Here is a 17,373-nt window from a genome sequence, read left to right on the forward strand (position 1 = left end):
CTTTTAGGATAGATCATAATAAATGGATGGCATGTTTACCAGCCTATAGCATAAGTGTAAAGCATGCATATAAAGTGTGTATGTATTAATTTCATGCCAACATACAAGTTGAGGCAAGATATACTGTATATACACAGATGGCCACTTTATTAGGTACAACCCAATGTGATCCAATTCAACAACTCTGACATAAATAATACTTTTATTTAATTTTACTTTTAGGTAATTAACCTACTTATATACTATGTATGTTATTGAGGTCTTAGTGGGTGCTGTTGTTGTACAGGACTGTTATATTAAGAGGTGTTCTAATATTATGGCCCTCTCATGTATGTAAAATGAGATAGCCATAATATTAAAAATATCTCTCACTATAATGCAGTCCTGTTTAACACTACTGCTATTACATCATTATATCACAGAAGATGTAAGATGAAAATAAGAAAATGCACCACAAAAGGTCTAGATATGAAGTATAAAATAAAAATATTTCTCTGTATGCACCCCCCTTCTCTTTGTAGACGAAGTCCCACATGCATCATTTTTTAGTAGTTGTTTATTTCTGTATTGCATTTTTTATTTGTTGTACCGCGTTATGGTCATTTTATTTTTCTTTGCTGGCAGATCAAAACATGCTAAAAACGAACTAGAATGAATAAGACATTACTTATTACTGAGTTAAACTCTGAGTAAACATTTTTATGTGTAATGAAAGATACTTTTTATAAATATAAACAATAAGCAAGTAGGTCACAGTGCCATTTGTCATAGTGGAGGATCTTTTCATCGTAGAATATCAACTTAATACACAGAGAGCTCATTATTTTGCACTGCAGGTATAAAATGACTCCCTTTGTGAATATCATAGTGCTATTTTTGGAATGGAATTTTTGGCTGTCTTTCTTTAAAACGCATCAAATTATTTTCGGCAAATTAAACCCTCATTGTACATTATCAGCTCATGCATTATTCATATAATCTTCTGAACTAATCTGCCAAAAAATAATCCAGATATTCATAAAATGAAAGCTAGAAAGGAAAGAACCCATTTTAGTAATACAGACGTGCGTGTACAGATGAGAACAGAAGTCATATTTAATGTAGAAAGTGTATTTTTATTATTTCAAACTTCACCTTACACCCAATAAGGTCTTCACCTCATACCTGTCTCCCTCTTTCCCTCTCGCTGTCACCAATTACTTCCACAAAAACTTCTCGGAGCATGTCACTGTGTGTGTTCATGACATATTTTCCTCTTCCTTTATCACCGTGCTCCTGTGGAGACGAGCGAACGAGCTGCAGAGAAAGTTACCGATTAAGATGACAGGGAGAATTAGCTGCCGATAGGATAGAAGATGGCAGCATGAGGATATCCGTAAAAGAGAGAACTAGAGAAACAGGTATGAAGAAAAACCTTGATGTGTACCCCTTCTCGCCCAGCCCAACCCCACCCCCTAATGCAACCCACCGTTTTTTTCTAAATGGAACCAACAAAACAATCATTGGCTGGTTATTTACATGCACAGTATCCCCACTGCTCCCCCCCACCCCCCCACCCATAGACACACTAATGCCTGATCCCAAAGCCATCTGCATCCCTAAATAACAGTATTACATGTATAGTAGGCTGAATTTATTCACCTGAAAACAAAATATCCTGGCGATGGACATTTGACTTACATTTTTGCAGTGATCCAGAGAACTTTAAAGGATAAGTCTGGTTATATTTATAACACATGAAAAGACCAAAACCAACAATGAATCAGTCCTACTAACAAACCTGATATAGCTGTGAAACCCATTGTTGTACCACACGCTGTTGTACTGTTGACATGTTCCTTCATTATGATGAAGTTAGGCACTGTAGTTTATTTTGAGATGTTTCCACTTCCATACATCCTGCTGCTGTAAATACTCACAGGCGCAACACATGCTCAGTTAGAACATCCCCCACAGACTGTTGCTGTTGCTGTTAGTTGACAAATGCTAAAACGAGCAGTGCCCAGATGTTTTAGGGAATTATTGAGCCTTTTTTATTAAAAAGATTTACTTACCCAGGAACAAAGGTAGTGAGATATGGAGATGCATTGTTGGTTTTGGCCTCTAATAAAGTATACAAAATATTGCCAGTCTGACCCTTCAAGCAGTTCATCTTTTCCACTCCACCAGCTCTGTTTTACTACCTCAGCAGGCCAGGGCTGTAATGTAAAAAGCTTGAACGTCAACAGTGGTTTTAACGGCATGGGAAAAGGGAGGAAGGGAAAGATGGCTTTGGGAATGGGAAATCGTAAGACTGCTCTAGTTTTACATCACCACATTCTAAAACGACAACAGGTACGAGCTGTGCCTCTTTTTATTATGTGACCCCACCCGAATCCCCCACGTGAGCACCCCCCGAAACAAAATTCACAGGCACGCCGAGTGCTAAGAGTCCATGGTGCAACCACAAAGCACCCGCTAGTCCTGTGGAGTTACACACACACACACGCACGCACGCACGCACACACACACATACATACATTACAGACACACGCACACACACTGGTGGGAGTGTTGAGAGCTGGCAGTTTAGTGAAGTGTGTCTCCGGTGATTTGACAGAGGTGTCCCCAGCTTCTCTGTATCTCCTCCTCCTCCTCCTCCTCTTTCTCCTCCTCTTCATCTCATCTCATCTCATCACCTGGCATGCTGGTTCTTCCCTGAGCTCTGTACATTCTATTCAGGGCTGTATTTCTCTTTCTCAGACACAAGCACACATGCACACACGCACAGACGTCTCTCCCTCTGGGTGGGGTTAAGTCCATTCCTCGGGTAAACTGTCACACACAGAGTGAGTGTAATCAAGGCAACCGCCGCTTTCCATCCACAGTGACACCGTCTGGGTTTGGCCTGAAGGTGGCGCTACCAGCAGTTAACCAGCCCTGTGATGGAGAGGGGATGAGGTCAGGACTGTCAGACATCAATGTTACACAACACTGTACTTTGATAGAGTTGCATGAAAGGGGCTTTCCACCGATTTTACACATGGAGTTCGGTTTTATTGGTCATGAGGACCTGAGAAAACAGTTGTGTATCATCTTCTGTAGTTATGAAGGGAAGTTAAATGATGATGTCATCAGGGCTGAGATAACCCAAATGACATCATCAGGGTTATTTGGGGCTTGAGGCTTAACATTTTTAACAAGAATCATGCAATACAAACCAGGGGTGTGGGGTTTTAGGCGGCAATGAGGGTCTAAATAAAGATAATTTTGAGTTGTATCCTGGGAAATGTAGGCTGCAGCGTTCCCGGAGCCTGACCCACACTAGGGACTAAAAGTCAAGATCTCATGGCCTCTGCCGCATTGATTTTTATCTGTGAAGCCCCAAACATTTTAGAAGTGCGACACTATATCGCTCGAGTACCCCTTGAAAGACAAATGTTCGACAGTATGATCAAAAAGAAGGAGAAACTGGAGATAGTTATATTTGTAACTCACGTGTAAAGAGGCTGCAGTTGCAGATGAGAGGACTTCTGAGGAGGCTGGTAACCATATGAGTCAAAGCCGCCGATGAAATCAACTTTAAGAGACAAAGACAAAGGATGACATCATTCCACTTTCCTTTAAATCTGTACTTTTTTTTGAACAAGCGTTGTATTTCAAGATCAGATTCTATTTTGACATGAAAATCTATTAGGGCATCAGATGGTATCATAGTGCTTTCTGTATGCCTTTAATAACACCCCGCCGTGACATCAGGATCTGCAGAGATACATCATCTTTCTCACTGTGTCTATGTCACTGATACATTGTTCTAATCTTTCTTGATCGATCCAGAGGAACAAACTTATGTGGTGCCAGCTGAAAAATAAAACAGTCCCTGATTGTCTACATCAGTGGAGCTAGAGACCACAAATTAGGTCTCAGTTTTCTCAAGAGGCAAGCTTCAACATTTTAATAAAGTTTGGTATATTGGTATCGGGTGTATGTATTGGCCGATACGTGCAGAACAGAAATACTTAAGATATTTGAGTTCATTTGGACAACAGTGTTTCTGTTCCAAATTTCTGGTTTGTCCACCAGAGAGCAGTGGAAAGTTTGTTTTTTAATGGTTATATGACCCATTCAGTACATATAGAAATGCTTAACTCTGATTATGTCATGGAAAAACTCTATTTAAAATATCAAATATAATATAATAATATTGGTATTGGCCTCTAAGTGCCAGCGTCAGTCTGGATATATTATAAATACATCAAAAATGTTTATACCATGTCATTATTATTTCATAGTCACCACTATGTTATGACATGCTATTATTATAACATAGTATGCTGTTCAGACATCAGAAACACAGCATGACACTTCCTCTTACAGGAACTCAATCTCATGATGTTATATTCGAACTACAGGATTTAATTTCCTCCGCTGACTGAGAGTGAAACACTCACGAGGGGCACATGAGAAGAACCATTCAGACACACAGATGGCACACCCAAAAGCCGACAGACGAGCACTGTGCAGCAGCAGACAGACGGACACTCTGATGGCGGGAATGTTCCGGCAGACATCTTTAATACTCCCCGCAGATGGGAGCGCTCAGATCACCCGCGGGGAATCCTCTGCAGTGATTTTGCTTAGCATGACTCAGGCAGGGGAAAACAATGAGCTAACAGCGCACACATCCAAGGCCATGGATCGCTAACACAAAGGCTCTCTTGACGGCCCGACAGAAGTAAATCTAATCGTCTGAACAAGGTGCTTGAAGAGGATCAACAAGCTTTTCGGAGAAAACAAAGGGACTCACAGCTGTCCTCGTCGTCCTGAAAGACTTTGCTCACGTAGCAGGCGTACACGAAGCCAAAGAGCTGTTAGAGAAGAGATGGTCAGAAATTAGGCTGCCATACTGATGTATGTCTTTGTAGAGAGGCAACAAGCTGCACAGTGTTTATTTGCAAAAGTGAGTGTGTGTGTGTGTGAGATACGTACAGCCAATAAGATCTGAATGGCTGAACTCAACACCTCTATGTACTGGTAGTCAAGGAGACACCCAGAGACGGTGATGACATGATGGTCATCAGGAGCCATGCGAGAGTCTAGAACTGGCGTTACCAGGCAACCAGGACCATGCTCCATCCACCACGAGCGATGGAGGGATGTGTTGAACGTCATGAGAAAGTCCCTGTCCTGAACACACACACAGATACGTACACATGCATGAAAGCAGGGCTACAACTAACAACTGATTCCTCAGTGGATTATGTTTTTTTATTTAATTTCATCTACAAAATAGAGACAAATCAAAGCGACGTCAATTCACAATGTTACAAAACAGAGAAAAGTGGAATATTGTCAGATTTTGGAGGCTGAAACAAGAGAATATTTGACATTTTTGCACTGATGATATATGGCTTAAACCCGGGATGCCCAACCGGGGGGTCATGACCCCACCAATCAAGATAGTTAAAAGGATAAGGAAGCAGAAAAACATATCTCTTCTACATTAAAATGAGGGCCCATTCTTTCAAATCTTTAATTTTTCTTATGGATTAATTAATAATTTTACATCTAAGACCTCTAAAAATGCTGAAATGAAACAGTTGGAGAAGGAATAATCACTCTTAGAGGAAACAACATGCAGACAGACGAGCCAGTGAGTTAAACAATGAAATTGATTATCAAGATGTAACCCAACAAAGCAATTAATCTACAGAGAAGAGGGGAGTGCTTTTAAATAGAGCAAAGATCTAAGTATAAACACACAGAACAGACCTGAGACAGGTTTCCAACCTCCAGGTAGAAGCAGATAATGAATGAGTTCCAACCCACCCAGAGGACCAGCCATACTGCATACTGACAAACAAATACAGAGATCAATTTCTCATGCTCACAGTTATTCATTTAAAGTAAACACGGGCTGGAAAAAAAAGGAGATAATACTCACAAAGATGAGGTATCTGAAGCGAAACTGCACGGTGCCGAACATTCCCAGGATGACGGACATAATGTGCAGGAAGTTGGCTAGGATGGGAGCCCATTGGTAGCCCAGAAAATCAAACACCTGCCTCTGGAGGGCTGCCACCTAGGGGAAATGGGGGAGGGGGATTTATATATATATATGTATAAATATATATTAATATATACATATAGCATGGGAGGGGACATATTCATACACATACATATATATGCAAATACAACACAAGTAATCAGGGTTTCACACACCAAATATATATATACACACACACACAGACAGTGACGGGGACACGCATACACAGGTCTGCCGCAGTTGTTTCCATGGTAACTGCCTGGAGCACCAGCCAGTCCAGTGACTGTAAAAGAGGAGCACCCCCCCAAAAGCTTCCCCCAAACTAATGAGAATCTATGGGCCACACAACAACTCATCAGCCCCCCCTGCGAACAATAGCCAGGACACACTGCTGCCGTCCATGTCTGCGTCATGTTCACTACAGGAGTATCTGATACTGTCTCATATTACACACTTATTACATTTTAGAGGAATAGTCCCGAGCTATTTGTAGACACAAGGAACAGCTAACTTTAACTCCAGAATGGAGACCAGATGGTGAACAGGGCCTCCTTGTCCCTCTTGTGCTTCTTAACATGCACATGGTTTTGCCAGAATGGGGCTATCACCCTTCTCTGTACAGACATAGACCACCCTGACACCAAAGCACCCCCACCACCACCACCACCACCACCACTGCCCTACTCCCTCTGCTTCAAAGACAGACAGACACACACACACACACACACACACACACACACACACAAACACACACCCTCCCCTGCAAATGTGGCATGGCACTCCAGCAGCTGCAGCTCAAAGCTTTTTTAGTGTGACTGTACAGAGAGGCTGGACAAAAATGTCTGATTACAATGTGCGTGTCTGTAGCACGCTGCTCTAATTATATCTTTATGGCTTTGCTCACACACACACACACACACACATAGACACATATACACACACACACACACACACACTCACCAACTGCAGTGAGCATATCACCAGCAGCGTGCATCTTCCGTCGCACTTCCCCATCTTGGAGGGCTCAGGACGCGGCTTGGAGCCGCGGAGGCTCCGGGGGAATGACGGGTCCCCGGTCAGATCCAGAATGCCTGGTCGTCTCAGCTCACACCATTCCCGGCTGAATAGACCCACCTAAGGCCGCCACCGCTGCCTCCTCCTCCTCCTCCTCCTCCTCCTATACCGATGGTCTGGCGCTTCCACTCACAGTGAGTGACCCATCTTGGCCGTCTGTAAATACCAATCGCGGGTGGTTTTCATGAAGGAGAGAGGAGAGGAAGGTGGTGCTGGTGGTGGTGGTGTTGGTGGTGGAGGAGGGATGGGGGGGTGGAGGGGAGAGAGAGAGAGAGGAGGAGAGGAGGGGAGAGGGGGGGGGGGCGTCCACTTCACGCCGGCCTGCTGCGGTCCGACCACCACCGACAACCGAATCACCTCGGCCACACCTTCCGGAGAGGGGACACACAAAGGCACAAAGAGAGACGGAAAGCTGTCATGATGTGCCCCGGGCCGCGGACAGAAATGAGCATCATATGATACCGGATCACACGGGGGGCGGAGGGGAGGAGGGGACCGACCCCGCAGTGTGTTACTACGGCTAACGTTTGGCTACATACGGACACAAAGCAGCCCGTTGTGACTCACGGTTTTCTAGGAACGGAAGAGTCCTCGTCCAACCACCACCATCACCCCAACTACAACCCCCATCGCCCCCGTCTGCTTCTCCTCTAACTGTTCGGGGCAAACAAGTCAAGTTAACGGGCTCACCAGTACCGGGGTCCGGGCTCCTTCGCTCCGTCTCGCAGCGTCTTTTGTCAACAATCGGTGCCGGGGCGGGCGCAGGAGGAGCCGCGGGGAGAGAGAGAGAGAGAGAGAGAGAGAGAGAGAGAGAGAGAGAGGAGGGGGTGGGGGCTCTCAGTCACCGCGACCCCCTCGAGGAGGAGCTGCATGGATTCTGCAGCCCCGCGTGCGTGCGCGCGCGTGTCCGAGCAGCAGCCCCGCGAGGAGTTTGGTTTGGTTGGGGAAGAAGGGAGCACAAAAGAAACCGGGGCTCGAGGAGGAGGAGGAGGAGGAGGAGGTTCAGACAGCCGAAAATAATAAAGTCTGTAATCACCACCCACTTCCATCTTGAGTGTGTGTGTGTGTGTGTGTGTGTGTGTGTGTGTGTGTGTGGAGGACACAGACCGAGGAGTAAAAGCGCTGACCCGCGGCCCCGCTGCTGCTCATCGTCTCCTGCAGCTCTGCGGTTATTCCAAGCGGAATAAACACAATTAACAGCCTTGTTTTTTAAGATCAGATACTTAGACTGTGTGCAGAGCGAGGCTCACATTAGTCCATGCAGCCTGCTATCACTGATGAAGAGCCAGATAATGACCGCCTTGGTGGTTATTGCGAGGCCATATGACAATCAATGGAACAACACCATTATATGCAGTTTACTACACCCAGGCCTGCATTCACTGTATATGTTGCTCAAAGAAAAAAAAAGTGATGTTCACCTTGAACTGTGCTCTGTATATTTTTATGATGATCCTTTATGATTAACTTGAAACTGCACTGTAACTGTATGATCCATCATAGTTTGTTGATTTGTAATCATTAACTTAATTTAAATACTATTTTCTCTGATTTTGAAACCTTATTTTATATATTTAACACCCTTTTTTTGTCTGACAAACTCACACATATTTTCATTACTTTACACAGACTTAACTGATCTTTCTGTCCCTCTTATAATGTTTTTAAACTCATATCTTCACCTTATGTAAAAGCACTCTGTGGTAAACAAACTCGCCTTGTCTCATTCCGGAGCTTCGTATTATAACAGATGAAGTGAGCCGTAATCAAAGCCCTGCTTAGCTAAGTAAACCCATATTCATTGTACAACGAGACAGTATGCCAGTAACTCTATATGGTGCTAATTAAACTGACCTGATTAATTTATCACCACAGGTAGAGGTCGAAAGAGCTTAACTCCTGCGCTCAGAGGCAAGATGGAAGGGAAAAGACACCCTAATAAAACTCCTTCAGTATTATTTAAGAAAAATAATGTATACAACAACGGCTCCATCCTTTACACTGTTAAATTATTAAAGTTCATCTACTGTCTATTAGAAAAACTTAAATAAGAAGAAGACAAAGAGCTGGGTTGCGTCGATTTATTGCACATAGAATAAATGAAAACTTATAATAATTTTCCTTTAAAACCCAGAGACCAACTGAAAGAGGATGAGTTTGCTTTCCTTGTGATTTGCTGAACTTGTTTACACATTAGATGTCTAAAATCCATCCACCGCACATAAAACACATCGATCCTGAAGGTGTGGGACCTCGATCAGATGGAGCACATTACATATTCATTAAGGCTCCACAAAGCCATCTTTAATCAAACAATGGAGTCCTGTCACGGCTTTATTAATATGATGAGCTTCATCAGACAATGAGGTTTATATAAAGAGACCCCTTTCACAGCAGCCATTTTCACATGGAATAGTAGGGTCACCTCTGGTGTTTCCAATGATACTAATTAAGGTTCAGTTCCATTTATTGCAGCAGAGACTCTCCAGTAAACCAAAATGCACCACAGCAGCACCCTGACTCTGTTTTACCTTAATTAGTAGATTTGTTTCCTATACTATTTCATGTAAAAATGGCTGCTCTGGGAAAGGTCTATTTTGCTCATTTAAAAACTACCTATAAGTACCTGAGACTCATGGACTTATGGACTAAACTCTTATACTGTTTTTTTTCTTCCTCTGTGTTGAAAATCAGCTCCTCAGTATTAATTAATTAATTAATTAGGTACTCCATAACCTAACCATAACTTGTTATACGTCTTGTTTATAAACCCTCATTAATTAATCCCGCTGTCAAATAAATGTAGAGAAATCAGAGGCACAAGGTTTTTTCTCGCATCGACAGGTCGCACTGTCAAAGTGTCATAATGATAAACGAGGCTTACAAGCTCTTTTGTACAGAATCCATAAGTTTATTAAAAAGAAACAAAATCAGAATAAAAAAACAAGTCGTTGTTGTTGATGTGACTGAGCATAATGAACTTAAAACACATGTCCTGAGGTTGTTTCGTGAAAGGCTGAAGCACATGAAATTACAGAGACTCCTAACCTCACTGTCGAACACCACCCATCCACTTCTAAAGCAGGACCCTCGCTTGCAGGACACACACACGCATACTGACTCATTCAAGTCCATATGCACACACACACACACACTCACACACATACATACAGACAGACAGATGCTCTACTGAATTTCTCCCATGTAGAGCCGTTTATCACTGGAGCCAGACAGCACTGTGCAGAGGGACACAGAAAAAGACGGTTAAACTCTTATTGTTAGACATAAGCCTGAGGTGAACTAACCAGTGATGCCAAATCAAATCTAACAGACAGGAAACAGTTGGCTGGAGACCAAAGTCTGACAAAAACCACTCGAATATGAAAATCCCCTGGCTCTCATTAACCTGCTCCCTAAGTCTTCAAACATCCCGTCCCATCTTGTGTGCTCTGAGACTAAGACTCACCTATAGGCTCCTCTGGGTGAAAGGCCACTTCGTTGACAGAGCCAGCATGGCCTGGCAGCTTGTAGAGGATCCTGCGTGATGTGGTGTCCCAGATATACACAAATCTATAAAAACAGAAAAGTAAATAGCTAGAATGACTCCCGATGTGAGGCGATGCTGAGCTGAGACACATGAGCCTGAAGGATTTCTGTTACAACACAGTTTGTGCGGTGGATTTATTTCGAGTTATGCTGCTGTTGGTGGATTAGGATAGAAAATCAATTCAAAGAGGTAAATGGCATCAAGATTATGGCTGGCTTGGAACTTAAGATGGACACTTGTTTAGAAAGATGGACCTCTGTAATAATATACTTAAAGATGTTAAACTGGACACAAACCAGGTGAAGGTAATGAATGCAACATTTGCATTTGTACCTGGAAAGGAACATTAGGTTTAATGTGAGTTATCATTTCAGTTACTGACTTCATTGCTCAGTACAGGTCTACACATTGGAAACAATTGACTACAAACATGGAAGGAACTTGTAGCTTCTACACACAAAATACTCACATCCATTTTCACACAGATTTACAAATTGCAACCTCTGCTTGCCATCCCTCAGTTTCTGATGACGTGAGAGCCCTTTCATTTTAGCACAATACCACTCCAACACTGTATTTTTTGCAGGGAACAAGCTGACTTCCCCATCTACATCGTCCTGACGGGCCTCCCTGCACAGTGAAACATGCCTGGTCTTCAATCAACCCAAAAGGGCACGTTACCCCACTGCTCATCGAGCTCCACTGGCTACCTGTAGCCGACTGTGTTACCTCAATAAACGACGCCTGGCTCTGCCACCCGTTCGCTTAAGGCGAGCTAGACTCTTCTTGTCTGTTGTTGTTCCTCATTAGTGGAACACACTACCAGTTCTACCTCTTGACCTTTAAAAACCTCCTGAAGACCCAGCTCTTCAAAGAGTACCTCCTCTCCGAGCACTACCAGCAACTGGACATACTAAATCTATCCCCTCTAGAATTGTCACAGTACTTATTGCTGCACTAACATCTCCTTGTCGCACTGTGCCTTGATTGTTTCCCTTTGTTCTAAGTCGCTTTGGATAAAAGTGTCAGCTATATGACTAAATGTCCACCCATTTTGCACATTTTCAAGTGCCAGTAATGAAAAATATTGTGTGCCTCGAGCTCTCAATCATCTGTATCTGTTGTGCAGCGTTTAGTGTAGAGATGGGAATCGAGAACCAGTTCTCGAAGAACCGTGTGTTTCAATTCCATGGAATCACTTGGCAGTTTATCTAACGATTCTCTTATCGATTTTTATTTCTTTTCCCCTTCTTACCTACCTAAAAAGTCATGTAAGACACCAGAATGTTAAAAAAAAAAAAAAGTGAAGGACTTCATCTCTTCTCTCATAAAAGTTAAAGAAGGAAAATATTTCACAGTAGCAAAATAAAATTTCTCTGATCTAAATAAACATTGATTTGATGTGTGTGTTAGGGCGTGTAAATGCGGTGTGTGTTTCGCTGCCTCTCACCTGTCAGCCGAGCCTGCAGCTATCTTACTGCCGTCAGTCGACCAGGAGCACCTCAGCAAATTCTGACAGACAGGAGCAGATGTTAGAAAGTGCATTAGCAACGTGACACAGCCATTCTACGTGAGGGCTACTGTTACAGTAATAAGATGAAACGTGAACTTCTTCATTAGAAAGGACAGCAGAGAGTGATGGGAGAGGCATGAGAGGATGAAAGGCGATGTCATGCAACCCGCGCTCGACTACGGGCGTAAACACCGCCAGCAGGACTGCAGCTGTTAGTCACTTGTGCACAAAGTATTAGTTCACAGCATGAAAGAACCACGAGCTGTTTATTACAGGTCAGAAAGTGACATGTTGTGATGCCTTTTTAGGAAAATGTGTGACACATTTGCAAAATCACAGTTCAAGATTCTGTTCAGTAAATATACAAACACACAGGGTGGAAAGTAGTGTCAGTACTGGAAGTTCAAGTAGACCACATACTGCATGCCCTTGACTACAAAGAGGGTCACAGAGTTATTTATGTTACCTTTTCAAAGTTGTGAACATTGCCCTGGAAAATCTTCACACATCTCTCCTTGGGAGCAAAAGGTCGAACATCCCAAATGCGCACTACAGAGAGAGAGAGAGACACACACACACACACACACACACACACACACACACACACACACATACACACAGACACACACACAGATAAGTCAATGTTATGACCTGAGAAAGAGGCATTTGTTATCCTGTAAAAACACAAAAATCCTACCTGTGTTGTCCATGGAGTTTGAGAGAAGGTATGATCCCTCAGAGCTCAGGCTGAGTCCAGTTACTGAGTCGCCGTGGCCGTGCATATTGTAGATCAACTTGTTCTGCCTCAGGTCCCACACCTGCACAACACAAAAGACAAGCTTTTGACAGGGTTTACACAAAAGGACACACACTGTATAGTCCTACATGTCAAGAGCAAAGAGAAATATCCACAGGCCATGAGCCAGTTGTCATGATAGTCCAGGGAAAAAAAAAAGAAATAACACAAAAATGAGGTTCTTCCAGCACATGAACACACTGCAACCCAACACATCAACTACAAAACCACAGAGGAGCCTGCAGCAGGGTCTGTGCAAGAAGTAGGTAGCAGAATGAGGACAAAACAGCAGTGTAATTCTTGAACATCATTATTAAAAGATGCAAGAGTAAAGAGGGTGAAGCAGTGAATTCAACATTTTATAGGTTTATCAGAGACAGAGGGAGGCAGTTTCACAGCACACAGACAATTAGCTGAATACTGTTTAGCACCTTGTTTTACTTGTAGTCAAATAAAAACACAATGTGTTTCTCCAACAACAGATAAGACTCTGCGCCTTTATGGTGACAAATGTTAAAATGTGGCACACTGCGCCCTAAATCACCGAACTCATCGCCTTTATCAGAGTGTGAACAATGTTTTGTTTCCGTCACTATCACATCGTTTCATAAAGCTATCGACACGGTTTGTAATTATCTAATTTAATATTAAGTGAATGGTTGTTTGTCTCTATGTGCCCTGTGATGAGCTGCTGACTAGTCGGTGCTGTACCCCGCCTCTTGCCCTAAATCAGCTGGGATAGGTTCCAGCCCTTGTGACCCTGATGAGGATAAGCTGTTTCAGATAATGGATGGAGCTACCTTTAATCCTATAGTTGTAGTCATAGCAACTATATATTTATAGTTGTTTCACTTTTTTTAACAAAAATTATTTTTATGGTCATAACTGTGGTACTTTGTGTGTGCCAGAGCACTCGATCCTGTCTGAACGTGTCCTTATACCTATAGACACAACAGGTCCTCATCCACAGAGTCTGCCATGTTTCTACAGTAGCCCAGCGTGGACAAACTAAACACTGACTCTAGATAGGGCCTTTCACGTTTTCCATGCAATTTGCAGCCACCATAGTTTCTGAAGGGACGGGGCTGCAACCACCAACGTCACCACTAGATGCTACTAAAGTACACACTGGTTCTTTAACTTGAATTTCTCAGACCTGATCATGATTTAATTTAATGATTTTGGATGAAAAATGATCAATATCATTGTTTCCAGTGTGTGTTGAAGCTCAGTACCTTGATGTCATTGTCGATGCCTCCTGACAGGATCTGGTCACTGGTGTCATTGAATGTCACGGCCAGCACCTGATAGGTGTTCTGGAAAGTGTGGATCGCCCCTTTCTTACGGATGTCCCACAGCTACCATAAAGACAGACACAGAGATTAATTTATAAAAAGATAACAATTAATTTACAAAGCACTGCCTATTATTGAGAGCAGTGAGTGTGTTGAGGTCTCCCAACACTTGAACCCAATGATGTGGGATTAGATCAGTTCATTTGATTTAATTAACTGGCAGCTGAAAAATCTCACCTTGACTGTCCCGTCATCGCTGCCAGTGCAGATGAGCTGGGGCCCTCGGCGGGCCGGGTAGCAGGTGTTCACGAAGGAGGTGTGGCCCTTCAGACGCTTGATCCTCTCGCCAGTCTCACTGTCCCACACACCTACAGTCTTGTCTGTGCTCGCCGAAAACAGCATGCTGAAATACATGGCAAGAAAATCACTGTCGGTCACTCCTTTCTAGACAGTTTTTAATTATCTTAGCCATCTGGTAAACGTGTGTGTCTCTCTCCATCAATTACAGAAACTAGAATAAACAGTGACATTTGTTTGGTAGGTTTAGACCAACATGAGGGATGGATAGCTGATAATGTTACAGCTAAAGAAGCCAATACTTGCAGCCAACTCTATTCTAACAAATGTCATTTAGTTCCAAGAAGTGTGTGTTATTAATAATACAACTGTTTGAATATCATTTAATCCAAAACGTATACAGATTATGAGCTCAAATATACTCTCACTCCACCACGGATTCACTGTTTCCTCTAACACCGAAATAACACAAATAAAGATGTCTTGGCCCTTTTAATGTTTTAATTTTATAGGGACAGCTGAAGATAGACAGGAACAGAAGGGAGAGAAACAGAGTGTGCAACATGCAGCAGAGGATCGCTGGCTGGAATCAAGCACAGACCACTGCAGTAAGGACTCTGCATCAGTACATGGGGCGCCCTCCACAAGGTGAGCTACTAGGGCACCTATAAAAAATGTTAAGTTTTGAGTCGACTCAAGAAGAAACCAGTGCTGTATTGTACAACACTAGATATCCAATCGTACTAATTCTTAATTTTTCCATCTATTTGTTCACACACAACTTTGTGTTATCCAGTGGTAATATTGTTTTGTCATTTTGTTTGTCCATCAGTTATACCCACAATGTTTTACTTCATCGATGGTTGTTCATACCTGCCATCTGTGTTGTAGTGCAGCTCCATCACTGCTCCACTGTGCCCCTTCAGAGTGGCATAATTTTCACAATCTCCGTACACATTCCACATCACTGCAGCAAAGAAACGCCGTGTACAACAAGTTTTTAAAAGTATCTGGGAGTATGAATATGTTTTAACAAGCATTTCTGCACGATTGTCCGGTGTTTGCACAACTATATTTTAAATATCTTACATATGAGTCTGTCAAATCCTGAGGACGCCAGCGTGGCTCCGTTGGGGTGAAACTTGCAGCAGTAGACCTCGCCTTCGTGACCAGACATCAGCATAATGGGAGCCTGCAGGCTGGAGCTGCGTGGTGGACCCTAAAGAGATGCATCAAAGGTCAAATATAGTCACTGTGTGAATCTGAGGATAAGGTTGGGTGAAATGTTAAACAGAAATATGCTCTAAAACACTGGTTCTCAATCTGTGGTACATGAGCTCCCTATGAAGGAATCTCTAAAATATATATTTTTTTCATTAGATAAATCAATTTAGAAACATTTAATACTGCCGTAATAGTTTGTAATAAACTATGACATCATTATTTTAAATAAGTTTGGCATTTTGGATTACTTTGTGAAATATTAGGAAGAGAAGGGGGGGATCAAGAGAACCACTTCTGCACCTAAGTACCTCTGATCTCTTCAGCATTCAACACTAGTCAACAATAAAAAAAAAAGCCTCTTATTATGAATGAAACTGCATCTTGTGTGAACTGTCTGTAGCTGAACAGAGCCAGAATAAGCTGTCATGAGGTACAAGGTGTAAAAAAAGTTAGAGAAAATTCAGGTATCCGATAGAAAAAAAAAAGATTAACAAACTTAAACAATATAAAGATGTTTATAATGGATTAAAACTGACAAACTACGGAGCTACAAGGGCATGCTGCCTCTCAATACAGTGAAGGATTGAACTGAAGTTTATTCAGGTTATGTGTATTAACATGTGTGTCAAGAAATTACAGAACAGAAAATATGTTTGAGGTTTAGTAACAGCGATGTGTTTACATAGTTTCTCCAGGGGAGACAACTTATAGATTTTTAGCTCTTAAATATCGATATCGGCCACACAGATTGAGAATGAGCAGCACTACATTGTGTATTAATAGTGCTTCATAATATATATACATACAGGTAGGTCGGCTAGTTGCTGTTTATCACAGTGAACTGCATGATGATAAAATGGGGTTTCTTAAAATTGCAGAAATCTCACATGTGAAGCTTTGTTGAAGCATTTGAGTCCATTTTACTTAAATGCTTCAACAAAGCTGGTCATTATAACACAAGTGATATAAAAAACAAGAGGACCTTCTCTGAAGATAATAAATGCATTTTTGAGACTTGCAGAACTGTTAAATTGGTAAATAACAAATTGGTTAAATATCACCTCCAAAAATAAACATATTAAAGTCTGAACATCAATGCATTTCTCAGGACTGTGTGAACATGGCTGAATGTGAGTCAAACACTACAGCATGTTATTTTCTTTTCCCGTTTATCTGGACACTTAGTCCCGTTTAGCGGATAAAAACAGCTCCAGTTAGTGCACATGGGTAGATATACAGTTGTTAATGTTGGTGTGCATGTTTGTGGTCGCCTCTAACAAGTTGTTTTAAGTACTTTTCTGCTCAGCAGTACATATCTGATGTATAGTACACAGTGCTCTCCGTACCATGGCCACGAGTTGCTGAGACTGAGCCGCCGCCACCAGCTCCGTCCGGGGCCGCTTCACGGCGGTAGGAACCACCGCCATGTCCGCCACTCTCTTCTTGGGTTCAATCATCCCGAGTTAGTCAACCAAAATAAATAAAAATAAAAAAAAATAGCGAAAATGTTGAATTAAATGCAGATAAATCTGAAAAATGAATGGACGTCTTTCACGGAGAGGGACGACGGAAGACGCAGCGCCAACGTAAGAACACAGAGGG

At 42.4% G+C, this 17,373-nt stretch overlaps 2 protein-coding genes across 4 annotated transcripts; both read right to left on the bottom strand.

Annotated features, from left to right (window-relative positions):
* Positions 1-1,094: 1,094 nt before the first annotated feature.
* On the bottom strand, positions 1,095-8,496 carry nkain1 (sodium/potassium transporting ATPase interacting 1). 3 transcript variants are annotated; one of them, XM_010734801.3, is made up of 8 exons: positions 7,796-8,496; positions 6,986-7,467; positions 5,924-6,061; positions 5,752-5,832; positions 4,969-5,166; positions 4,787-4,847; positions 3,478-3,559; positions 1,095-2,919 (listed from the first exon to the last, which is right to left on the bottom strand). In XM_010734801.3, exons 2-8 carry the CDS (start codon positions 7,037-7,039, stop codon positions 2,910-2,912), a joined length of 624 nt encoding a protein of 207 aa, XP_010733103.1. In that variant the 5' UTR covers positions 7,040-7,467; positions 7,796-8,496; the 3' UTR covers positions 1,095-2,909. The 3 variants fall into 3 exon arrangements, with proteins under 3 accessions (XP_010733103.1, XP_027143115.1, XP_027143116.1); XM_027287314.1 differs by having other exon boundaries at positions 7,790-8,496; XM_027287315.1 differs by lacking the exon at positions 7,796-8,496 and adding an exon at positions 7,667-7,782.
* A 1,493-nt stretch (positions 8,497-9,989) lies between these two features.
* On the bottom strand, positions 9,990-17,357 carry snrnp40 (small nuclear ribonucleoprotein 40 (U5)). The gene is made up of 10 exons (XM_019264367.2): positions 17,118-17,357; positions 15,637-15,766; positions 15,421-15,514; positions 14,488-14,653; positions 14,191-14,313; positions 12,857-12,977; positions 12,626-12,708; positions 12,097-12,158; positions 10,566-10,669; positions 9,990-10,335 (listed from the first exon to the last, which is right to left on the bottom strand). Exons 1-10 carry the CDS (start codon positions 17,226-17,228, stop codon positions 10,286-10,288), a joined length of 1,044 nt encoding a protein of 347 aa, XP_019119912.1. The 5' UTR covers positions 17,229-17,357; the 3' UTR covers positions 9,990-10,285.
* Positions 17,358-17,373: the final 16 nt, after the last annotated feature.

Source organism: Larimichthys crocea, chromosome XIII (assembly GCF_000972845.2).
Source record: "Larimichthys crocea isolate SSNF chromosome XIII, L_crocea_2.0, whole genome shotgun sequence".
NCBI lineage: Eukaryota > Metazoa > Chordata > Actinopteri > Sciaenidae > Larimichthys > Larimichthys crocea.

Coding starts and splice junctions, on each gene's coding strand:
- nkain1 (XM_010734801.3), bottom strand. CDS start 7,039: ATGGGGAAGTGCGACGGAAGATGCACGCTGCTGGTGATATGCTCACTG. Junction 6,062..6,985: donor TGATATGCTCACTGCAGTTG/GTGAGTGTGTGT, acceptor CATTTCCCCTAG/GTGGCAGCCCTCCAGAGGCA. Junction 5,167..5,751: donor AGGTTGGAAACCTGTCTCAG/GTCTGTTCTGTG, acceptor GTGTGTGTTCAG/GACAGGGACTTTCTCATGAC.
- snrnp40 (XM_019264367.2), bottom strand. CDS start 17,228: ATGATTGAACCCAAGAAGAGAGTGGCGGACATGGCGGTGGTTCCTACC. Junction 15,767..17,117: donor CTCAGCAACTCGTGGCCATG/GTACGGAGAGCA, acceptor GCATCTCTTTAG/GGTCCACCACGCAGCTCCAG. Junction 10,670..12,096: donor GCTGCAGGCTCGGCTGACAG/GTGAGAGGCAGC, acceptor CTGTTTTTATAG/ATTTGTGTATATCTGGGACA.